The sequence below is a fragment of the Palaemon carinicauda genome, chromosome 30, assembly GCF_036898095.1.
Source record: "Palaemon carinicauda isolate YSFRI2023 chromosome 30, ASM3689809v2, whole genome shotgun sequence".
NCBI classification, from domain to species: domain Eukaryota; kingdom Metazoa; phylum Arthropoda; class Malacostraca; order Decapoda; family Palaemonidae; genus Palaemon; species Palaemon carinicauda.
The window spans coordinates 40,704,144-40,730,947 of record NC_090754.1 but is presented as its reverse complement, the minus strand read 5'-3'; the positions used below and the strand labels follow the sequence as shown (position 1 = coordinate 40,730,947).

Genomic DNA, 26,804 nt, shown 5'->3' with positions numbered 1-26,804 from the left:
GGATTTGTCTGAGACAATGAAACTGCATATGACGTCAGCCAGAGTCAATAGTTCAATATATGACGTCAGGCACAGTACCTTCATATTGAGCAATTGTCTATAACCGAACAGAAAGTTAATTATAACATCTTTTAACTATCTCCTATTGTTTGGAAACATATGCTACGTAAGAATCTAGTCCTGGTATATAGCAAACGATAATTTACCTGTGTCAAACGATTCACTTATTACTTTGTATTCATAGATTGATTTTAATGTTATTATTGTTCTTAAACTTCATGTAGTTTTTCCTTATTTCCTTTCTCCACGGCTATTTTGCATGTTGGAGCCCCTGTGCTTGTAGCATCCTACTTTTCCAACTAGGGTTGTAGTTTAGAAAGTAATAATAATAATAATAATAATAATAATAATAATAATAATAATAATAATAATAATAATAATGTGTGCTTGAAAGCCCGTAACATGATTATCATCATCTCCTCCAACGCCTATTGAAGCAAAGGGCCTCGGTTAGATTTCGCCAGTCGTCTCTATCTTGAGCCTTTAATACTTCTCCATTCATCATCTCCTACTTCACGCTTCATAGTCCTCAGCCATGTAAGCCTGGGTCTTACAAATCTTCTAGTGCCTTGCAGAGCCCAGTTGAAAGTTTTGGTGGCCTAATCTCTCTTGGGGAGTGCGAAGAGCATGCCCAAACCATCTCCATCTAGTATCACAATAATCTCATCCACATATGGGACTCGAGTAATCTCTCTTATAGTTTGCATTTCTAATTCTGTCCTTCCATTTAATTCCTAATATCCTTCCGAGGGCTTTGCTCTCAAATCTACAGAATCTGTTGGATATCTTTTTCATTGTCATACCACGACTCATGTCCATACAGTAACACAGATCTCACTAAACTGTTATATGGCCTGATTTTTATAAGTAATTCCAGGCGATTTGACTTCCAAATGTTACTCAACTGTTAACCTAGCCATTGCCTGATTCCCCCCCCCCCATCTTTCATTAAACTCAAATTCTAAAGACCCTGTATTAGAGATCAGTGCCTAAATATTTAAATGATTTCACCCCATTAATTCTTTCTCCTTCCAGTGATATTTCAGTAACAAGCACAGGGTAAAATGCAAGCTATTTGAGAATTGCAAAAGTTTTCTCTCCAATAATGATAAAACTCTTGAGAAATTTACTTTTTCTGCCATTTTTTTTTTTTGGGGGGGGGGGAATGAACGACATCTAGCAGTGTGCCCACGGCAACTTTGTTGTGGAGAGAGTAACGAGGAACCTGAAAACAAGGGAATTTTTCGATTAGAATCTTAAGTATATTCAAATGAAATATCAATGACACCGTAGTCCTGATAATGAATATAAATATTACTGGAAAGACATCTATCCTCTGGAGCTCTATTAAAGGATCCTGTATCATTTAAAATATCAATCTTGTTAAAATGGTTTTTTCTCCTTCCGAAATCAACTCAGAGATAAGATGTAATTTAATCAACAACGAACGAACTTCATCGCCCACATGTCTAGATGAAAATTCTCTGTCCTAGCAAAATAACCCAGAGATCAAAAATTAGTTATACTAGTCAGGGTTACCCTACCAGATTGGTTTGCCGTGAGAGTTCAGAGTCTCTCACCAGTCACCACCAATCTTGGCTGGCTAGCCAACATGATGAAAACTGGCCAAACCTCAGACATGAATAAAACATGTCTGAGGCCTTTGTCCCATGGAGGACTAGAAACGTTTGCATTGTTGTTGCTGTTGTATATATATATATATATATATATATATATATATATATATATATATATATATATATATATATATATACATACATCATCCGTTAATAATCTTCTGTAGGACAAAGGCCCCAGACACGTCATTTCACACGCATCTGTTTATGGTCTTTCTACACCCAGAAATTTTCGTAGATTGCCAATTCATCTTCTCTTCCTTCCTCTGCTTCGTCGTAATCTCCAAGGACCATTCAGTTATTCTTGGTGTCCTTATTTTATATGTCAGTCTGATCGTATGTCCTGCCTATGTCGATTTCTATTTCTTATATGTTGCTAGAATATCCTCAATTTTAGTTTGGTCTTGTATCCATGTTCTTTTTCTGTCTCTTAGCGTTATTCTTTCTCTAACTTTCCGAGTTATAACTAGCTCATGTTCTAAGACTTTTGTCAGGCTCAAATTTCTGATGCGTAAGTTAATATTGGTAGGACCATCTGATTAAATATTTTCTTTTTTAGAGAAATTGGCATTTCGTTTGTCATATTTCTTATTTTCTCCAAAAGCCCTTCACCCCATCCTTATCCTTTAAATTTCGGTCTCACATCCTGAGGGGAACACTTACTGTCTGCCTAAAGGACGTCTATTCATTAACAGTCACTAAGCGGTTCGTAAAATTCTGCTTTCTCTTTTCAATGATCCATCATCTTTTGAAAGTCTTCCCATGATTTCACCAACTGGAACTATGTCCTAAGTTGTAAAGGTATTCCCCATTAGTGTTAATTCCTACATTCTCGCAGTCTAACTCCTTTCTCAATTGGAATTTTCTCACCATCTTCATGCAGTTTTAGGATTACTGTATCGTTCATATAAATACCTTTAAGTGTTCTTACATAAGATTCATCTATTATTTGTCTTTGAAGGTCTTTCATACTGCTGAAGTTTTGACAGAATCAAAAGATTTCTTAGTCTATAAATACCATATGTAAAGGTTTGCCATACTCTTGATTTCTCCACTGGCTGGTTAAATACATGGATATGGTCAGTTGTTGAATACCCGCTTCTAAAGTCTGCCTGCTCTCTTAGTTAATTAAAGTCTAGCTGCCTTCCTATTTGGCCTAATATGATCTTTATATTTTGAATAATACGGAGAGTAAACTTATTGGGCAATAATTTTTTTAGGTCTTTTGTATCTCCCTTTTTGTGAATTTGTATTATGATAAAGTTTTCCGAGTTGTAGGTTTAGAAAGCTTCTTGCAGACTTGTGTGTAAAATTCACAGAGTTTTACTGCAACGAAATCTCTTCCATATATTATATCAATTATTTGGCTTTCTTCTCCTGGTGTTTTGCCTACTTCATGTTTTCTTTACTTCTGTATATATATATATATATATATATATATATATATATATATATATATATATATATATATATATATATATATATATATACACACATATTAATATATATATATATATATATATATATATATATATATATATATATATATATATATAATGTTGAGTATTTAATTTTCCATTCTATTTCAATGCTTCTCAGTCACCCTCTTGTCTTATTTATTTCTTTAATTTTCTCTATGCATTAGGTCTGGTGTTCCGCTTTTCTCAAGTTCTACTTTTTTTTTTTTTTTGAGGTCAGCCTATCATATTTTTCATTTCTGATCAAGATACTAATTTTTGGCACCATTGTTCAATTAGATCGAAGTGCATGTTTCCTAAGATTTTTCATAATTCTGACAATCCTTTACATTCAAATCTTCCCTAATAATAGCTTCCAGTTCGTAATACTAGGCAGTTAATTCTATTAGTCATGCCTTCTCCATCATGAAGCTCAATACTACACAGTATTCTAGAAGTTTTATTCCAGCTGTGACCAATTTGTGGAATGATCTTCCCAATTAGGTGGTTGAATCTATAGAACTTCAAAAGTTCAAACTTGCAGGAAATGTTTTTATGTCGAACAGGTTTACTTAGGTCATTTTTATAGTTTATATATAAGTTCTGTTTTAATGTTGTTACTGTTCATAAAATATGTTAATTGTTCATAAATTCTGATAAAGTTTATTAATTTTCTTTCCTCACTGTTATTTTTCCCTGTTGGAACCCTTGGGCTTATAGCATTCTGCTTTTCCAACTAGGGTTGTGGCTTAGCTGGTAATAATAATATAGAAATAGAAGAAGAGAAAGTAGACGATGATGACATTGGTCTCGAATTTAATAGAGAGAAAAATGACAGCAACTATTAAGGAAATAAACAATAGTAAAGCTTCCGGACCAGATAATATTCAAGTATATATCTTAAAACAACAAAGCTTAATTAGTCATGTATAAAATTATTGCTTAAGATATTATCATGGAGGTTAAAATCAAAAGCTTGAGAATGTGTTGGAACCTAGGAGGATTAATACTTATTTTTCCTCCAAGGTTGGAACGGACCAATTTGGATTTAGATCAGGATATGGGACACGAGAGGCAGTTGGCTGTATGGGGATGATACAAGGAAAAGTTCTAAATGTTAATGTGGAACTGTTTGTTTGTTTCAATGACTTTGAGAAAGCATTTGGTAGAGTTCAGTGGACATTACTGGAATGTTTAAAAATACATATCCAGTGATTGGAGAGACAAAAAATAAAGAATTTATATATACATCAAACAGACCACTACCTATAGCAGGTGAAGATTCTGATCCTGGAACTGTTGGAGGAGGAGTCAGACAGGGATGTTCCCTGTCACCATTTCTGTACAACATCTCTGCAGAAGAAATGATGAAAAAGTCACTGGAAGATGGTATTAAGTCGGGAGGAGAAATAGTGAACACTATAAGGTTCGCTGATATCAAGGAAGTTGTCTGTAGCGCAGAAGAGGGTTTACAGAAGATGATGAATAAGAGAAACAGAACAGCAGAGAAGTATGGAATGAAAATTAATACACCTAAAACCAAGGTAATGAGAATTGCAAGACAAGACCTTCAATAAACATACAGATTGGAGACTTAGTTGTGGAAGAAATCAGTCAATTCAAGTACTTGGGAAGTATTATAAAACAAGAAGGAAACTACAGCAAAGAAATTAAGAGCAAAATAGCCTAAGGTAAGGTAGCTCTTGAGAGAGAGAGAGAGAGAGAGAGAGAGAGAGAGAGAGAGAGAGAGAGAGAGAGAGAGAGAGAGAGAGAGAGAGAGAGAGAGAGAGACGAACATTAAAAGGGGAAACTGAAAATGGAACTGAATTAAAGATTTGTAAAAAAGTTTTATATGGAGTGGAGCATTGTACGATTCTGAAACGTGGACTATAAAAGCATCAGAATAGAAACATCTGGAAGCAATTAAAATGGAAATTTGGAGGAGGATGCTGAGAATAAACTGGAGAGACCACAAGGTAAATGAAGAAGTACTACGAATAGTTGAAGAAGAGAGAACCCAATTACAACAATAAAGTGGAGCTGGGCTACTGAAGGACATTATCGAATGTAGATGTGATGACCGGAAAGGAGGGAGAAGGTACCAAGAGCTAAAAGAGATGGCTATGAAGAGAGAATTGTGGAGGGTGACTTATCCATGAAAACATATTTGCTACTATTGTAGTAAATATGTTTTTTATAATACATATACATATATTATATAAAGGTATATAATATACATAAATATTTCACCATCATCTCCTACTACGCCTATTGACACAAAGGGCCTCGGTTAGATTACGCCAGTTGTCTCTATCTTGAGCTTTTATTATAAATATTTATATATAACTATGTTTTAACAGCCAAGAATGTTATCGCAAGCATTGTTAGATGAGAAATTTGAAATGGAATGTTTTGATCACAAAATTAGTAGGCATCCTGAGTTACATTAAAACTTTCCATGGATGAATTAGGACCAGAATTCATACCTTAAAATCCAATCCAATAAAAAGACATGTTAGTCGCAATCAAACCAATATACAGTAGACAAAATTTAGCAGAGAAAAAGTAGGGTTCATCTTTCTAATTTCACACCTGAATATTTTTTCTCAGACGTTTCAACAAGTCAAACACATATACGTAAGTGTCAATAACAAAGATTAGCATAATTAGCAAGTCAATGTCGGGTATGAGTATGACCTTTGTGAGCAACAATAATGTACCTAATTCTCTAAAGGTAGATGTCTGGGGGGGGGGGGGGTTCCCTTTGTTCAATTACACAGTCACTTGAGACCCATAAAATAATGTTCTATGTGGTTGCGATCTGGGCTTAGTGCAGGCTGTTTTAGAACATTCACATCTTGTCGTTGAACGTAAGTGGTCATCATACATGCTTGATAGGAAGGGGCACTTAACAATCAAAATGAATATTCTCCGCATAACCTAACCTTTGTCAGATTTGCTATTTTCAATTTTTCATTAAACTCCAATTCTAAAGACCCTGTATCAGAGATCATAGTTCCTAAGTGATTCTACCAAACTGATACTTCCTCCTTCCTATGATATTTCAGCTTCCATTGCATATGCCATTCTCAGCTCTGTCTTTCTTATATTTATCTTGAGCCCAACCTCATGTGACACTTCATGCATTCTGGTAAGCAAGCATTGCAAATCCTGTGGTGATCTGCTAATAAGGATAGCGTCATCAGCATACTCTAGGTCAGTCAATTTCCCATTGCCAATCCAGTCTAATCCTTCCCCCCATCCCCAACTGTTGAAGGCGTAACAAAATCCAGAAATTCGTTTAAAAGGACTCCACTAACATTAACTTTGCACTTGCAATATTCATGAACAGACTTAAATCAAATTAACATATTGAATAGGAATTCCACAATAACTCAGAACTATCAACAAAATTGACAAGTGCACACTATCAAGGGTTATTCCATAGTCCACAAATGCCATCAAAAGTGGATTTCTATATTTAACATATTGCTGTACGACATGTCTTAAAATGAAAATTTAGTTAGTACAACTTCTATCTTTTCTAAATCCTCCTTGTTCATTTCTCAGCTTTTCCTCAATCTTTCTCTCTAGTCTCCTTAGAGTAAAGAATATTTACAAGCAGGAATTTTTTCATTTTAACTAGACAAAAATATACACTTGAAATTAAGGATAAAGTTTTTTTAATGAAATAATCAACTTGAAATTGAACAAATGTATTGAAAATAATTTCTTTCTCTACATACTAAAAACTGAAAGACAAGAAAACTTCACCAAATAAGTCTAAATTCCATTTTTATGATTCACATCAATATCATCTTCTATCAACAATAACTCATTTTCCAAAAGTTTTCTTCAAAATTCTATTGCACATTCCTAATTTCTTGATGTCTACAATAAATTCAATTCTTTTCATTAACCTGTATAAAAATAAATGCAAGAAATTCTTTTTACTTGTGTTGAATATAATTGATTTCTATGGTCATTCTAGGATTCTAAACAATATAGCCCTATCAGCAGTTCAAAGTTGAGAAGTTGTGACTATAAAATAAATAATTAAAAGTAAATCAAATGATGACTCAACTAAATGCCCATTCCTCGAAATAATATTATCAAAACCGCAACTGAAAGCAAAATCAATAAATGTTTTATGGTTTTTAAGGAGTTCGAATTTCAATGCAAACTTTATAATTATTTCTACTAATCTCGAGAACCTTTTATTAATCCACAAAAAAAATTTAACACATCCAAATTAAGAAACGTTTGAGAGAGAGAGAGAGAGAGAGAGAGAGAGAGAGAGAGAGAGAGAGAGAGAGAGAGAGAGAGAGAGAGAGTTTTACACAAGGTGAAAAGTAATTTGTAAGTGATTTAAAGACCAAGTTGATTTCACAAATATTCCTGAAGGATGCTGTGCGAGGTCAATGTAAAATCTATATACCTTCGAAAATCAGGAAGCAAAAAAAACCTATAAGTGATTCACAAGAAGATGCCAGTGAAGAATTAATGTACAATGTAAGATATGAAATGCATTACTCATATGATTGATCCTAGTTATTCGATTTCAATGCAAACTTTAAAATTATTTCTGAATGGCTCTTTTCTCACTTTTATAAGTTCACTTCCATTTTTAACCCATCCAAATCAGACTAATCTTTTCTATAAGTAGCAATAGCTCCGAATGTTAATATAGGATTTTTACATGATTCTATCAACTATATTTCATTACTTGACTCCTAAACTTGGATCATTTCATTGTTTTAGTGTCCTTCAACCATTTTAATAATAAATTAGATATATCTATTTTTAATCAGGGACATCTACATTCAAGTACAAAAAATTAGTAATAACCAAAACAATTTTTAAAAACATAATAAATTTAAAGACGAATATATTCAGGGTAATAATTCTCACTATACATGCTTTTCATCTTATAAGTGTCTACATTGAATAGTCAATTTAAAATTAATTAGAAATGGCTATGGGGTTAGAATTTTTCCAGAAATTAATATTCAGGAAAAATATTTTATCATAATCTATACACTCATAAGGCTTTTCACCTGTATGGATTCTCATGTGATTGTTCAAAGTACCTCTCAGAAAATCTTTGGACACAATCTTCACAATCAAAACGGCTTTTCACCTGTATGGATTCTCATATGTTCGTTTAAATCACCTCTCTGAGTAAATCTTTTGCCGCAATCTTTACATTCAAACGGCTTTTCACCTGTATGGATTCTCATATGTGTGTTTAAATTACTATTCACAGTAAATCTTTTGCCGCAATCTTTACATTCAAAAGGCTTTTCACCTGTATGGATTCTCATATGTTTGTTTAAATTACCTCTGTCACTAAATCTTTTGCCGCAATCTTTACATTCAAACGGCTTTTCACCTGTATGGATTCTCATATGACTGCTCAAATGACTTCCCCGAGTAAATCTTTTGCCGCAATCTTTACATTCAAAAGGCTTTTCACCTGTATGGATTCTCATATGTCTGTCTAAATCACCTCTCTGAGTAAATCTTTTGCCGCAATCTTTACATTCAAAAGGCTTTTCACCTGTATGGATTCTCATATGACTGCTCAAATGACCATCCTGAGTAAATCTTTTGCCGCAATCTTTACATTCAAACGGCTTTTCACCTGTATGGATTCTCATATGACTGCTCAAATGACTTCCCAGAGTAAATCTTTTGCCGCAATCTTTACATTCAAAAGGCTTTTCACCTGTATGGATTCTCATATGTCTGTCTAAATCACCTCTAAGAGTAAATCTTTTGCCACAATCTTTACATTCAATCGGCTTTTCACCTGTATGGATTCTCATATGTTTGTTTGAATTATTTCTCCGAGAAAATCTTTGGCCACAATCTTTACCTTCAAAAGGTTTTTCACCTGTATGGATTCTCATATGTTTGTCTAAATCACCTCTCTGAGTAAATCTTTGGCCACAATCTTTACATTCAAACGGCTTTTCACCTGTATGGATTCTCATATGGTTGTTCAAATCATCTCTCCGAGAACATATTTGGCCACAATCTTTACACCTGAAAGGCATTTTGTCCTTTGGTGCCAATGACTTCTCACTTAGTATATATTCACAAGGTTCTGAAAGGGTATTTTTGAAATTCCCATGTTCGGCAGATATTTCTCCTAAGACAGTAGAGTCCTCACGTCTAGAAAGAAATATATTTGAGAATTTATCTTCCTTTTCTTGAGGGATGAAAATAAGGGAGCTCATTTCCTTGGATTCAGGTTGACATAACTTTCCATTGATGTCTAATAAACTCTGGTCTGCTGGAGGCGATTGAAAGATGCCAACCTCAACATTTTCATCTGAATTCCTACTTCCAGTCTGTGCTATTTTAGAATTTTCATAATTAACATTTTCATTTCCATTGAAGCGTTTGTAAATCTTGTTTGACTGACAACGCTTCATGGAATGAAGGTTTTGGCAGGACGATAAATCAGCACACCAACCATGTTCCCTACCTGTAAGAACAATACACATAAAAACCTCTAGTAAAATTATATTAACGTTAAATAGAAAAGGAAAGGAAAGATTCACACCAAAATATATTAAAATGAATTAATGGAAAAAAAAATATGCAAAATAGTCACTGAAATGATGATGGATATTTCAAACAGGTTTGATGAATGGGTGAGAGGAAGCGTTACACCGATAGAGGCTCCACAGGTAAGTTTCGGTTTAGCCACATTAAAGAATGTAAAAATAGTATGTGTCGTTAATCACCTCAATTGGCCAGTAATCATAATATTTACAGCATCAGATAGCTGAGAATTCATAAATAAGACAAATTATAAAGAATCATATCCAAAGTCCAGAATTATTATAATAAAAAATTACATTTGAAAAAAATGGTCTCAACTATATGATTATAGCGAATTCGATTTGAAAATAACTATATTTCTACTATTGTAGAGAACTTTAGTATGATCTGAAATGAGGATGCCTTACCAACACTGGGTTGTGCTAAAGTTAAGTGGATGGTTAAAAATGTGGGAAAAAATGTGTTGCAGTTCAGCTTTCTCTATATTTAATTCATTGTTGACTTCAAGAAAAACCTGCATTGCATGCCACTGAAATCTTTTTACGCGTGATGAATGTCTCATTATTCAATGAATTTTGAGTATTTGATAAAAAACATACATTTATATCCGATCTTGTTAGATTTATGTACTTGTGTGACATTATTATTGCAACTTCTTGTTTAGCAATCGTTTTGGAAACAATGAGTTTTTAATGACTTTCTTAAATTGAACATTAAAATTAAGGTGAGGTTAGTTCAGGGTAAAAACAATTCGAAACTAATATTAGCTAAGGGACGGCTTCAGACAGTTCAGGGGTAGGCGATAATGAAGGGTCTTTGTTCCTTAGTCGAAGACAACCAATGCATCTGATAGGTTAAGATGCTTTAGTACGGTATTTTCTTGATGGATAAAATTAAATAATATACTGTACTCTATATCACTATAGCTTAAATAGATGAAATAGATTTAGGATTTTTTTTTAAATGTATTTAACCTCTGACATAAAATTAAATCATATATATATGGAATACAATACCAAAAAGACAATGAAACATCCAATAGGAAGATCTTCTGCCTTTACTCCATGGCACTCTCTATCTTCTTATTGCAATATATATATATATATATATATATATATATATATATATATATATATATATATATATATATATATATATATAAAATGTATATACATAGTCAGGCCTCAATATTGTATCTGACCAGGTCAAAACTCCATTTCATTTATCAGGAACCATAATATAAAATCATCTAATGAACTTCAAAAACGTCATCACAACAGTCTTAAATAAAAATCTCAATGTGCATGCTATACAATGCAAGATTAATACCGAGGCTTGTAGACCATACAGGCTTACATATCTGACAAAAAAAAAAAAAAAAAAAAAAAAAAAAAAAAAAAAAAAAAAAAAAAAAAAAAAAAAAAAAAAAGTTTCCTTTGTATGATTTTATCCGAAATTCAGCATAAAGAGCAATTTCCACCATTGCTAGATTGTGCTGGAGTAATCAAGTTTCTTTAGGTACCTGACATTTAACTTTCCTTACTATCTCCTGTCAAAAGCATATACTATTTGTCGTCGGGAAAAAAATCATGAACCTATGGAATGATTTTCAAGTTATATACACTAAATCTGAGCATGTGTGTCATAGATACAAACACACACACACACGCACCTAACAGATCACTCCCAAACCAAAGGACTGAAAAGCAGCAAAAACTCGTCTTATAACTAATTTATAACGGTTAGATTTCGCCAATCTTCTCTATCTTGAGCTTTTAACCGAATACTTCTTAATTCATCATCTCCTACTTCACGCTTCGTAGTAATCAGCCCTGTACGCCTGGGTCTTCCAACTAATGCCTTGTGGAGACCAAATGAAGGTTTGGTGAACTAATCCTTCTTGGGGAGTGCGAAGAGCATGTCCAAACCACCTCCATCTACCCATCATCATGATTTCATCCACATATGGTACTCGAGTAATCTTTCTTAGTTTCATTTCTAATCCTGTCCTGCCATTTAACTCCCAATATCCTTCTGAACGCTTTGTTCTCAAATCTACTGAATCTATTGGAGATTGTTTCGTCATACCATGACTCATGTCCATACAGTAACACCAATCTCACTAAACTGATATATAGTCTGATTTTTATATGTAATTTTAGGTGATTTGACTTCAGAGTGTTACTTAACCGTTAACCTAGCCATTGTCTGATTTTTCCCCCCAAATCTTTCATTAAACTCCAATTTTAAAGACCCTGTATTAGAGATCACAGTACAGTACCTAAATATTTAAATGATTCCACCTCATAAATTCTTTCTCCTTCCAATGATATTTCAGTAACAAGCATAAGGTAAAGTTCAAGCTATTTGAGAATTGCAAAAGTTTTCTCTCCAATAATGATACAACTATTGAGAAATTTACTTTTTCTGCCCCTTTTTTTTGGGGGGGGGGGGGGGGGGAATGAACGACATCTAGCAGTGTGCCGACAGCAACTTTGTTGTGGAGAGAGTAACAAGGAACCTGGAAACAAGGGAATTTTTCGATGAGAATCTTAGGTATATTCAAATGAAACATCAATGACACCGTAGTCCTGATAATAAATACAAATATTACTGGAAAGACCTTTATCCTCTGAAGCTCTATTAAACGATGCCGTATCATATACAAAATATCAATCTTGTTAAAAATGGTTGGATAGCTGAAATTAGCCAACGCCTGTCACTGCTGCCTACCAAACGTTGTATAGAATAGGCACGACCACAATATGGAGAATAACAATATCAGTTATGCGAGATTGCTCCCAATTCAACTCAGAGATAAGATGTAATTTAATCAACAACAATCGAACTTCATCGTCCACATATTTAGATGAAAATTCTCTTGTCCTAGCGATCGATCAGGGATAGGCCTACACGCAAAATGACTCAGAGATCAAAAGAGATGGTTATATTGGTTTGCCGTGAGCGATCAGACAAAGTCTCTCACCAATCACCATTCATCTTGGCTGGCTGGCCAATATGATGATGAAAACTGGCCAAACCTCAGACAAGAATAAAACATGTCTGAGGCTTTTGTCCTATTGAGGACTACAGTAGAAACGGTTGCATCGTTGTTGTTGTGTGTGTGTGTGTATATATATATACATATATATATACATATACATATATATATATATATATATATATATATATATATATATATATATATATATATATATATATATATACACATCATCCGTTAATAATCTTCTGTAGGACAAAGGCCCCAGACACGTCATTTCACACGCATCTGTTTATGGTCTTCCTACACCCAGAAATTTTCGTAGATTGGAAATTCATCTTCTCTTCCTTCCTCTGCTTCGTCGTAATCTCCAAGGACCATTCTATTATTCTTGGTGTCCTTTTATATGTCAGTCTGGTCGTATGTCCTGCCTATGTCGATTTCTTTTTCTTGTGTTGCTAGCATATCCTCAATTTCTTTTTCTGTCTCTTAGCGTTATTCTTTCTATAACTTTCCGAGTTATAACTAGCTCATGTTCTAAGACTTATGTCAGGCTCAAATTTCTGATGCATAAGTTAATATTGGTAGGATCATCTGATTAAATATTTTCTTTTTTAGAGAAAGTGGCATTTCCTTTCTCATATTTCTTATTTTTTTCCAAAAGCCCTCCATCCCATCCTTATCCTTTTAATTTCGGTCTCACGTCCTGAGGGAACACTTACTGTCTGCCTAAAGGACGTCTATTCATTAACAGTCACTAAGAGGTTCGTACAATTCTGCTTTCTCTATTCATTGTTCCATCATCTTTTGAAAGTCTTCCCATGATTTCACCAACTAGAACTATGTCCTAAGTTGTAAAGGTATTCCCCATTACTGTTAATTCCTACATTCTCGCAGTCTAACTCCTTTCTCAATTAGAATTTTCTCACAATCTTCGTGCAGTTTTAGGATTACTGTATTGTTCATAATTGTGTGAGAAAGAACTATTATGACAAAACATAAATCCTATGATAGAGTAAACAGTGAAGTTTATAAACAAGAAATAACAAGAGCCAGAAACAATACTGACCATGGCTTCGATTAAGAAAATATCATGTAATCTAATAAATATACAATCCATTGGCAATAAAACTCATATCATTAAGGAAGTCGTAAGTGATCAAGATGTGGATATTTTCTTATTAACTGAAACTTGGTTGAGTGGTAATGTGAGTGACAGATCGAAAATAAATGAAATGACACCTAAATCTTATAACTTTTATCATGAACCAAGAGAAAACAAAAGAGGTGGTGGCATTGCAATCTAAATTAAGAAATCATACAAAGTTACAGTAAGAAATCATCTCATAGTTAATTCATTTGAATATATGAATATTAAAATTTTATTTCGAAATGTAAATCGACAAATAGTTATACTCTATAGACCACCGAGAAAAAGCAAAAGAATGTTTCTAGATGGATTTAATAACTTACTAGATACATTGAACAACAATGGAAATATAGTTATATGTGGTGATTTCAACCTACATCTTGATAACAGAGTAGATCCATATGTCAATGAATTTAGAGAATTGATTGACAACCACGACCTTGAAAACATAGTGTCTGAACTAACAGCTCAGTCTAATCATATACTAGATCTAGTTATAGTAAACAAAAACAACAACATCATACTAAATATGGAGATTGAACCTGACTGCTCTATATCCCCAATGCATAAGTTAACGTTTTTTGTAATAGACGTTAGAAAAATTAATGCAATACAGAAGGAAATCACATACAGAATTAAGACTAACTTTGATCCAAAAGAGTTCATTGAACAAAGCCTAGAGGATATAAAAGGGATAACACCAGTCTGTAACTGTGAAGAGAATCACACCCTCGTAGAGAGACAATCCTGTATAAACTGCATTACTGATAGAAGTAAAACTATACTTGCAACTAATTATAATAATAGGTGCCCTGAAATAACAAAAATAATCACAATTAAAGAAAAATCGAACTGGTTTGATAATGAAAAAAAGAAAAAGAAAAATGGAGGATAAATGGAAAAGAAATAAAAATAATGAAAACTGGCAACATTACAAAGCAGCTAGAAATCGCTACAATTACCTTATCTTAGCTAAAAGAAAGGCCTATTATAAAAAAGTGTGCAATGAAAATGACCCACGGAAAATACATAAGAACCTAAAGAAACTATTAGGTCTAAAGACAGAAATAGTGTTGCCTGACAAAACTAATGATCCTAAATGCCTAGCAAATGATTTTATTGATTATTTTGAGGAAAAAATAAATAAAATCTGCTCCAGTTTTCACAACATCGGCACAACAGAGCGAAGGAATACATCAGCAACAGGTGTAAATAAGCTAAGGGTATTCAAAGAGTTAAGTCAGAGTAATTATATGAGAATAATAAAGAAAGCAAAAAAAAAAACCTACTGCGGAAATGATCCATTTCCAATTAATGATGTAAAAGATGCAAAAAATTTCACCAGACTACAAGAGACCTACCGAAACATGGTAAATAGGAGTCTAACACAGGCAGTTTTCCCTGATTGTGAAAAAAGTTGCATGTATCAAGCCTGTGTATAAAGGAAAAGGTGATGCAGACAATTTAAGTTCATATAGGCCAATATCAAATCTGTCATATTTTTCGAAAATTACTGAAACTGCTGTACATGAACAAACCTGGAAACATCTGAAAAAATCTAAAGCCATACCTACAAATCAATCTGCATACAAAGAAAATTACTCTACAGAAACAACAGTGTTAGCGATAAAAAAATGACAGAACAGAAATTATAACAAATGGCAAGTGTTGCATTCTTGTGATGCTTGATCTAAGTGCAGCATTTGATACTGTAGAACATACATATCTGATGGAAGACCTTAAAGCTGTGGGCATCGTAGAACGAGCATACGACTGGTTTGTGAGTTATCTTGAAAACCGCAAAGTTAAAGTAGTAATATCAAATGTTGAATCTGAGACAAGAAAACTAAGCAAAGGGGTGCCTCAAGGCAGTGTACTAGGTCCTCTCCTGTTTGAAATTTACACGATTGAACTGGCAAATATACTTGAAACTCACAGAGTTAAGTTTAAAATATACGCTGATGATACACAATTCTATTTCCCAATAGAATCAGTTGATGAAGCTAAAAGAAAGATACATGAAATAATGAATGTCATTAAGGCTTGGATGTTAACAAAAAAGCTCAAACTCAATGAAGATAAAAGTGAATGTATTATTTTTGGAAATGAAAAAGATATAAAAAGAATCGAATGCTTCCAAAAAATTGAAATAGGTCAATCGATCATTGACCTAAAGAAATCTGTCAGGAATCTTGGAGTAATCATGGATGATAGACTGACAATGAATGAACATATAAATAATATTTTAAGAAATTGTAACTATCATATTAGAAACATAGCATTTATTAGTAAATACTTAGATGAAAAATCTATGGCCATACTCATTAATCACCACATATTTTCAAGAATTGATTACTGCAACTCACTGTTCTATGGCTTACCAAATTATCAGCTGAAGAAAATTCAGAGAGTACAAAACAGAGCCGCTAGATTAAAAAAAGGACTACACAATAGGGAAAGAGTTACCCCTGCACTAATTAAATTACACTGGCTACCGGTAAAAGCGAGAATTGAATACAAGCTACTCTTACTAACGTTTAAGATACTGAACCAAAATATCTAAAAGAATGCCTAAATAAACTAGAACTAGAAACAAATGTTAACACAAGACACACGAGTGACAAACATAGGCTATCTGAACCAAGAACAAATAGTAAATTTGGTGAAAGGGCTTTTAGCTACTGTGCGCCTAGACATTATAATAAACTGCCACCTGAAATGAAGGACCTTAAGGGAGCAATTGAATTTAAGAAGAAACTAAAGACATTACTTTTCACAAGATCATATGATTTGGAAGATGCTACAATCAAAGAATTGTATAAGTTATAATGAAAATGTTTCGTTAGATGATTAATATGGACCCGCCCGAGAAGTAGTTCACTCGACTTCAGTGGAGGGTTGGATTTAAACCCAAAACAAGTAACAAGTAATAGAGATACCTTTAAGTGTTCTTACATAAGATTCATCTATTATTTGTCTTTGAAGGTCTTTCATACTGCTGAAGTTTTGACAGAATCAAAAGATTTCTTAGTCTATAAATACCATATGTAAAGGTTTGCCATACTCTTGATTTTTCCACTGGCTGGTTAAATACATGGATATGGTCAGTTGTTGAATACCCGCTTCTAAAGTCTGCCTGCTCTCTTAGTTAAAGTCTAGCTGACTTCCTATTTGGCCTAATATGATCTTTATATTTTGAATAATACGGAGTAAACTTATTGGGCAATAATTTTTTAGGTCTTTTGTGTCTCCCTTTTTGTGAATTTGTATTATGATAAAGTTTTCAGAGTTGTAGGTTTAGAAAGCTTCTTGCAGACTTGTGAGTAAAATTCATTGAGTTTTACTGCAACGAAATCTCTTCCATTTATTATTATATCAATTATTTGGCTCTCTTCTCCTGGTGTTTTGCCTATTTCATGTTTTCTTTACTTCTGTATGTATGTATATATACATATATATATATATATATATATACATATATTCGTGTAATTATATAACACACAGGCCTATATATATATATATATATATATATATATATATATATATATATATATATATGTGTGTGTGTGTGTGTGTGCAAATACTTATATTTTATATATATATATATATATATATATATATATATATATATATATATATATATATATATATATATATATATATATATATATAAAATGTTGAGTATTTCATTTTCCATTCTATTTCAATGCTTCTCAGTTACCCTCTTGTCTTTCTTTAAAATTTCTTTAATTTTCTCTATGCATTAGGTCTGGTGTTCCGCTTTTCTCAAGTTCTACTTTTTTTTTTTTTTTTTTGAGGTCAGCCTATCATATTTCTCATTTCTGATCAAGATACTAATTTTTGACCCCATCGTTCAATTAATTCGAAGTGCATGTTTCCTAAGATTTTTCATAATTCTGACAATCCTTTACATTCAAATCTTCCCTAACAGTACCTTCCAGTTCGTAACACTAGGCATGCAGTTAATTCTATTAGTCAGGCCTTCTCCATCATGAAGCTCAATACTATACAGTATTCTAGAAGTTTTATTCCAGCTGTGACCAATCTGTGGAATGATCTTCCCAATTAGGTGGTTGAATCTATAGAACTTCAAAAGTTCAAACTTGCAGCAAATGTTTTTATGTCGAACAGGTTGACTTAGGTCATTTTTATAGTTTATATATAAGCTCTGTTTTAATGTTGTTACTGTTCATAAAATATGTTAATTGTTCATAAATTTTGATAAAGTTTATTCATTTTCTTTCCTCACTCGGTTATTTTTCCCTGTTGGAACCCTTGGGCTTATAGCATTCTGCTTTTCCAACTAGGGTTGTGGCTTAGCTAGTAATAATAATATAGAAATAGAAGAAGAGAAAGTAGACGATGATGACATTGGTCTCGAATTTAATAGACAGAAAAATGACAGCACCTATTAAGGAAATAAACAATAGTAAAACTTCCGGACCAGATAATATTCAAGTATATATCTTAAAACAACAAAGCTTAATTAGTCATGTATAAAATTATTACTTAAGATATTATCATGGAGGTTAAAATCCAAAGCTTGAGAATGTGTTGGAACCTAGGAGGATTAATACTTATTTTTCCTCCAAGGTTGGAACGGACCAATTTGGATTTAGATCAGGATATGGGACACGAGAGGCAGTTGGCTGTATGGGGATGATGCAAGAAAAAGTTCTAGATGTTAATGTGGAACTGTTTGTTTGTTTCAATGACTTTGAGAAAGCATTTGGTAGGGTTCAGTGGACATTACTGGAATGTTTAGAAATACATATCCAGTGATTGGAGAGAGAGAAAATAAAGAATTCATATATACATCAAACAGACCACTACCTATAGCAGGTGAAGATTCTGATCCTGGAACTGTTGGAGGAGGAGTCAGACAGGGATGTTCCCTGTCACCATTTCTGTTTAACATATCTGCTGAAGAAATGATGAAAAGTCACTGGAAGATGATATCAAGTCGGGAGAAGAAATAGTGAACACTATAAGGTTCGCTGATGACAAGGAAGTTGTCTGTAGCGCAGTCGAGGGTTTACAGAAGATGATGAATGAGAGAAACAGAACAGCAGAGAAGTATGGAATGAAAATAAATACACCTAAAACCAACGTAATGAGAATTGTAAGAAGACAAGACCTCCAATAAACATACAGATTGGAGACTTAGTTGTGGAAGAAGTCAGTCAATTCAAGTACTTGGGAAGTATTATAAAACAAGAAGGAAACTACAGCAAAGAAATTAAGAGCAAAATAGCCTAAGGTAAGGTAGCTCTTGAGAGAGAGAGAGAGAGAGAGAGAGAGAGAGAGAGAGAGAGAGAGAGAGAGAGAGAGAGAGAGAGAGAGAGAGACGAACATTAAAAGGGGAAACTGGAAATGGAACTGAAGAAAAGATTTGTAAAAAAGTTTTACATGGAGTGTAGCATTGTACGATTCTGAAACGTGGACTATAAAAGCATCAGAATAGAAACATCCGGAAGCTTTTGAAATGGGGATTTGGAGGAGGACGCTGAAAATAAATTGGAAAGACCACAAGATAAAGGAAGAAGTACAAAGAATAGTTGAAGAAGAGAAAACCCCAATTACAAAAATAAAGTGAAGGCAGAAAATCTGGATAGGACACAATTTAAGAGGAGTTGGGATACTGAAGGACATTATCGAATGTATATGTGATGACCGGAAAGGAGGGAGAAGGTACCAAGAGCTAAAAGAGATGGCCATGAATAGAGAATTGTGGAGGGTGACTTATCCATGAAAACATATTTACTACTATAGTAGTAAATATGTTTTTTTATAATACATATGCATATATTATATACAGGTATATAATATATATAAATATTTCACCATCATCTCCTACTACGCCTATTGACGCAAAGGGTCTCGGTTAGATTACGCCAGTTGTCTCTATCTTGAGCTTTTATTATAGATATTTATATATAAAAATGTTTTAACAGCCAAGAATGTTATCGCAAGCATTGTTAGATGAGAAATTTAAAATGGAATGTTTTGATCACAAAATTAGTAGGCATCCTGAGTTACATTAAAACTTTCCATGGATGAATTAGGACCAGAATTCATACCTTAAAATCCAATCCAATAGAAAGACATGTTAGTCGCAATCAAACCAATATACAGTAGACAAAATTTAGCAGAGAAAAAGTAGGGTTCACCTTTCTAATTTCACACCTGAATATTATTTCTCAGACGTTTCAACAAGTCAAACATATATACGTGACAATAACAATGATTAGCATAATTAGCAAGTCAATGTCGGGTATGAGTATGACCTTTGTGAGCAACAATAATGTACCTAATTCTCTAAAGGTAGATGTCTGGGGGGGGGGGGTTTCCCTTTGTTCAATTACACAGTCACTTGAGACCCATAAAATAATGTTCTATGTGGTTGCGATCTGGGCTTAGTGCAGGCTGTTTTAGAACATTCACATCTTGTCGTTGAACGTAAGTGGTCATCATACATGCTTGATAGGAAGGGGCACTTAACAATCAAAATGAATATTCTCCGCATAACCTAACCATTGTCAGATTTGCTATTTTCAATTTTTCATTAAACTCCAATTCTAAAGAACCTGTATCGGAGATCATAGTTCATAAGTGATTCTACCAAACTGATACTTCCTCCTTCCTATGATATTTCAGCTTCCATTGCATATGCCATTCTCAGCTCTGTCTTTCTTATATTTATCTTGAGCCCAACCTCATGTGACACTTCATGCATTCTGGTAAGCAAGCATTGCAAATCCTGTGGTGATCTGCTAAGGATAGCGTCATCAGCATACTCTAGGTCAGTCAATTTCCCATTACCAATCCAGTCTAATCCTTCCCCCCCATCCCCAACTGTTCAAGGCGTAACAAAACCCAAGGTGAAGATGAAAATATAGGTGACATCATATTCCCTTGGAGTACTCTAAATGTTCACTGGAAATTCATTTAATAGTACCTCACTTACATTAACTTTGCACTTGCAATATTCATGAACAAACTTAAATCAAATTTACATATTTAATAGGAATTCCACAATAACTCAGAACTATCAACAAAATTGACAAGTGCACACTATCAAGGGTTTTTCCATAGTCCACAAATGCCATCAAAAGTGGACTTCTATATTTAACATATTGCTGTACAACATGTCTTAAAATGAAAATTTAGTTAGTAAAACTTCTATCTTTTCTAAATCCTCATTGTTCATCTCTCAGCTTTTCATCAATCTTTCTCTCTAGTCTCTTCGGAATAAAGAATATTTACAAGCAGGAATTTTGTCATTTTAACTACACAAAAATATACAGCTTGAAATTAAGGATAAAGTTTTTTTAATGAAATAATCAACTTGAAAGTGAACAAATGTATTGAAAATAATTTCTTTCTCTACATACTAAAAACTGAAAGACAAGAAAACTTCACCAAATAGGTCTAAATTCCATTTTTATGATACACACCAATAGTATCTTCTATCAACAATAACTCATTTTCCAAAAGTTTTCTTCAAAATTCTATTGCAATTCCTAATTTCTTGATTTCTACAATAAATTCAATTCTTTTCATTAACCTGTATAAAAATACATGCAAGAAATACCTTTTACTTGTGTTGAATATAATTGATTTCTATGGTCATTCTAGGATTCTAAACAATATAGCCCTATCAGCAGTTCAAAGTTGAGAAGTTGTGACTATAAAATGAATAATTAAAAGTAAATTAAATGATGACTCAACTAAATGCCCATTCCTCGAAATAATATTATCAAAACCGTAACTGAAAGCAAAATCAATAAATGTTTTATGGTTTTTAAGGAGTTCAAGTTTCAATGCAAACTTTATAATTATTTCTACTAATCTCGAAAACCTCTTATTAATCCACAAAAAAAAATTAACACATCCAAATTAAGAAACGTTTGAGAGAGAGAGAGAGAGAGAGAGAGAGAGAGAGAGAGAGAGAGAGAGAGAGAGAGAGAGAGAGAGAGAGTTTTACACAAGGTGAAACGTAATTTGTAAATGATTTAAAGACCAAGTTGATTTCACAAATAATCCTGTAGGATGCTGTGCGAGGTCAATGTAAAATCTATACACCTTCGAAAAAAAAAAAAAAAAAAAACAGACGTGATTCACAAGAATATATCAGTGAAGAATTAATGTACAATGTAAGATATGAAATGCATTACTCATATGATTGATCTTAGTTATTCGATTTCATTGCAAACTTGAAAATTATTTCTGAATGGCTCTTTTCTCACGTTTATAAGTTCACTTACATTTTTAACCCATCCAAATCAGGCTAATCTTTTCTTTAAGTAGCAATAGCTCCGAATGTTAATATAGGATTTTTACATGATTCTATCAACTATATTTCATTACTTGACTCCTAAACTTGGATCATTTCATTGTTTTAGTGTCCTTCCACCATTTTAATAATAAATTAAATATATCTATTTTTAATCAGGGACATCTACATTTAAGTAAAAAAATTAGTAATAACCAAAACAATATTTAAAAACATAATAAATATAAAGACGAATATATTGAGGGTAATAATTCTCACTATACATGCTTTTCATCTTATAAAATAGTGTCTACATTTAATAGTCAATTTAAAATTAATTAGAAATGGCTATGGGGTTAAAATTTTTCCAGAAATTAATATTCAGGAAAAATATTTTATCATAATCTATACACTCATAAGGCTTTTCACCTGTATGGATTCTCATGTGATTGTTCAAAGTACATCTCAGAAAATCTTTGGACACAATCTTTACAATCAAAACGGCTTTTCACCTGTATGGATTCTCATGTGATTGTTCAAAGTACATCTCAGAAAATCTTTGGACACAATCTTTACAATCAAAACGGCTTTTCACCTGTATGGATTCTCATATGTTTGTTTAAATTACCTCTGTCACTAAATCTTTTGCCGCAATCTTTACATTCAAACGGATTTTCACCTGTATGGATTCTCATATGTATTTTCAAACTACCTCTCCGAGAAAATCTTTTGCCTCAATCTTTACATTCAAAAGGCTTTTCACCTGTATGGTTTCTCATATGTTTGTCTAAATTACCTCTGTCAGTAAATCTTTTGCCGCAATCTTTACATTCAAAAGGCTTTTCACCTGTATGGATTCTCATATGTTTCTCTAAATCACCTCTCTGAGTAAATCTTTTGCCGCAATCTTTACATTCAAACAGCTTTTCACCTGTATGGAATCTCATATGTGTGTTTAAATTACTTCTCACAGTAAATCTTTTGCCGCAATCTTTACACTCAAAAGGCTTTTCACCTGTATGGATTCTCATATGTTTGTTTAAATTACCTCTGTCACTAAATCTTTTGCCGCAATCTTTACATTCAAACGGATTTTCACCTGTATGGATTCTCATATGTATTTTCAAACTACCTCTCCGTGAAAATCTTTTGCCGCAATCTTTACATTCAAAAGGCTTTTCACCTGTATGGATTCTCATATGTTCCTCTAAATCACCTCTCTGAGTAAATCTTTTGCCGCAATCTTTACATTCAAACAGCTTTTCACCTGTATGCAATCTCATATGTGTGTTTAAATTACTTCTCACAGTAAATCTTTTGCCGTAATCTTTACATTCAAAAGGCTTTTCACCTGTATGGATTCTCATATGTTTCTCTAAATCACCTCTCTGAGTAAATCTTTTGCCGCAATCTTTACATTCAAAAGGCTTTTCACCTGTATGGATTCTCATATGTTTCTCTAAATCACCTCTCTGAGTAAATCTTTTGCCGCAATCTTTACATTCAAACAGCTTCTCACCTGTATGGAATCTCATATGTGTTTAAATTACTTCTCACAGTAAATCTTTTGCCGCAATCTTTACATTTAAAAGGCTTTTCACCTGTATGGATTCTCATATGTTTGTTTAAATTACCTCTGTCACTAAATCTTTTGCCGCAATCTTTACATTCAAACGGATTTTCACCTGTATGGATTCTCATATGTATTTTCAAACTACCTCTCCGAGAAAATCTTTTGCCGCAATCTTTACATTCAAAAGGCTTTTCACGTGTATGGATTCTCATATGTTTCTCTAAATCACCTCTCTGAGTAAATCTTTTGCCGCAATCTTTACATTCAAAAGGCTTTTCACCTGTATGGAATCTCATATGTGTGTTTAAATTACTTCTCACAGTAAATCTTTTGCCGCAATCTTTACATTCAAAAGGCTTTTCACCTGTATGGATTCTCATATGTTTGTTTAAATTACCTCTGTCACTAAATCTTTTGCCGCAATCTTTACATTCAAACTGATTTTCACCTGTATGGATTCTCATATGTATTTTCAAACTACCTCTCCGTGAAAATCTTTTGCCGCAATCTTTACATTCAAAAGGCTTTTCACGTGTATGGATTCTCATATGTTTCTCTAAATCACCTCTCTGAGTAAATCTTTTGCCGCAATCTTTACATTCAAACAGCTTTTCACCTGTATGGAATCTCATATGTGTGTTTAAATTACTTCTCACAGTAAATCTTTTGCCACAATCTTTACATTCAAAAGGCTTATCACCTGTATGGATTCTCATATGTTTGTTTAAATTAACTCTGTCACTAAATCTTTTGCCGCAATCTTTACATTCAAACGGATTTTCACCTGTATGGATTCTCATATGTATTTTCAAACTACCTCTCCGTGAAAATCTTTTGCCGCAATCTTTACATTCAAAAGGCTTTTCACGTGTATGGATTCTCATATGTTTCTCTAAATCACCTCTCTGAGTAAATCTTTTGCCGCAATCTTTACATTCAAACAGCTTTTCACCTGTATGGAATCTCATATGTGTGTTTAAATTACTTCTCACAGTAAATCTTTTGCCGCAATCTTTACATTCAAAAGGCTTTTCACCTGTGTGGATTCTCATATGTGTGTTTAAAGTATTTCTCACATTAAATCTTTTGCCGCAATCTTTACATTCAAAAGGCTTTTCACCTGTATGGATTCTCATATGTCCGTTTAAATTACTTATCTGAGTAAATCTTTTGCCGCAATCTTTACATTCAAACGGCTTTTCACCTGTATGGATTCTCATATGTCCGTTAAAATTACTTATCTGAGTAAATGTTTTGCAGCAATCTTTACATTCAAAAGGCTTTTCACCTGTATGGAATCTCATATGCTTGTTCAAATCATCTCTCCGAGAACATATTTGGCCACAATCTTTACACTTGAAAGGCATTTTGTCCTTTGGTGCCAATGACTTCTCACTTAGTATATATTCACAAGGTTCTGAAATGGTATTTTTGAAATTCCCATGTTCGGCAGATATTTCTCCTAAGACAGTAGAGTCCTTACGTCTAGAAAGAAATATATTTGAAAATTTTTCTTCCTTTACTTGAGGGATGAAAATAAGGAAGCTCATTTCCTTGGATTCAGGTTGACATGACTTTCCATTGATGTCTAATAAACTCTGGTCTGCTGGAGGCGATTGAAAGATGCCAACCTCAACATTTTCATCTGAATATCTACTTCCAGTCTGTGCTATTTTAGAATTTTCATAATTAACATTTTCATTTCCATTGAAGCGTTTGTAAATCTTGTTTGACTGACAACGCTTCATGGAATGAAGGTTTTGGCAGGACGATAAATCAGCACACCAACCATGTTCCCTACCTGTAAGAACAATACACATAAAAACCTCTAGTAAAATTATATTAAGGTTAAATAGAAAAGGAAAGGAAAGATTCACACCAAAATATATTAAAATGAATTAATGGAAAATAAATATCCAAAATAGTCACTGAAATGATGATGGATATTTCAAACAGGTTTGATGAGTGGGAGAGAGGAAGCGTTACACCGTTAGAGGCTCCACAGGTAAGTTTCGGTTTAGCCACATTAAAGAAGGTAAAAATAGTATGTGTCGTTAATCACCTCAATTGGCCAGTAATCATAATGTTTACAGTATCAGATAGCAGAGAATTCATAAATAAGACAAATTATAAAGAATCATATCCAAAGTCCAGAATTATTATAATAAAAAATTACATTTGAAAAAAAAAATGGTCTCAACTATATGATTATAGCGAATTCGATTTGAAAATAACTATATTTCTACTATTGTAGAGAACTTTAGTATAATCTGAAATGAGGACGCCTTACCAACACTGGGTTGTGCTAAAGTTAAGTGGATGGTTAAAATGTAGGAAAAATGTGTTGCTGCTCAACTTTCTCTATATTTAATTCATTGTTAACTTCAAGAAAAACCTGCATTGAATGCCACTGAAATCTTTTTACGCGTGATGAATGTCTCATTATTCAATGAATTTTGAGTATTTGATAAAAAATATACATTTATACCCGATCTTGTTAGATTTATGTACTTGTGTGACATTATTATTGCAACTTCTTGTTTAGCAATCGTTTTGGAAACAATGAGTTTTTAATGACTTTCTTAAATTGAGCATTAAAATTAAGGTGAGGTTAGTTCAGGGTAAAAACAATGCGAAACTAATATTAGCTAAGGGACGGCTTCAGACAGTTCAGGGATAAGCTATACTGAAGGGTCTTTGTTCCTTAGTCGAAGACAACCAATGCATCTGATAAGTTAAGATGCTTTAGTACGGTATTTGCTTGATGAATAAAATTAAATAATGTACTGTACTCTCAATCACTATAGCTTAAATAGATGAAAAATATTTAGGAATTTTTTAATGTATTTAACCTCTGACATGAAATTAAATCATATATAATATATGGAATACAATACCAAAAAGACAATGAAACATCCAATAGGAAGATCTTCTGCCATTACTTCATGGCATTCTCAATCTTCTTATTGCAATATATATATATATATATATATATATATATATATATATATATATATATATATATATATATATATATACATACATATATATAAAATG

At 33.0% G+C, this 26,804-nt stretch overlaps 1 protein-coding gene across 1 annotated transcript; it reads right to left on the bottom strand.

Moving 5' to 3' along the window:
• Window positions 1-8,136: 8,136 nt before the first annotated feature.
• Window positions 8,137-25,547, bottom strand: LOC137623043 (zinc finger protein 850-like). Its single transcript, XM_068353676.1, is given in 3 exon segments — window positions 8,137-9,134; window positions 22,770-23,713; window positions 23,715-25,547. Coding segments are annotated over 3 exon segments (3,582 nt in total). The 5' UTR covers window positions 25,496-25,547; the 3' UTR covers window positions 8,137-8,277.
• Window positions 25,548-26,804: the final 1,257 nt, after the last annotated feature.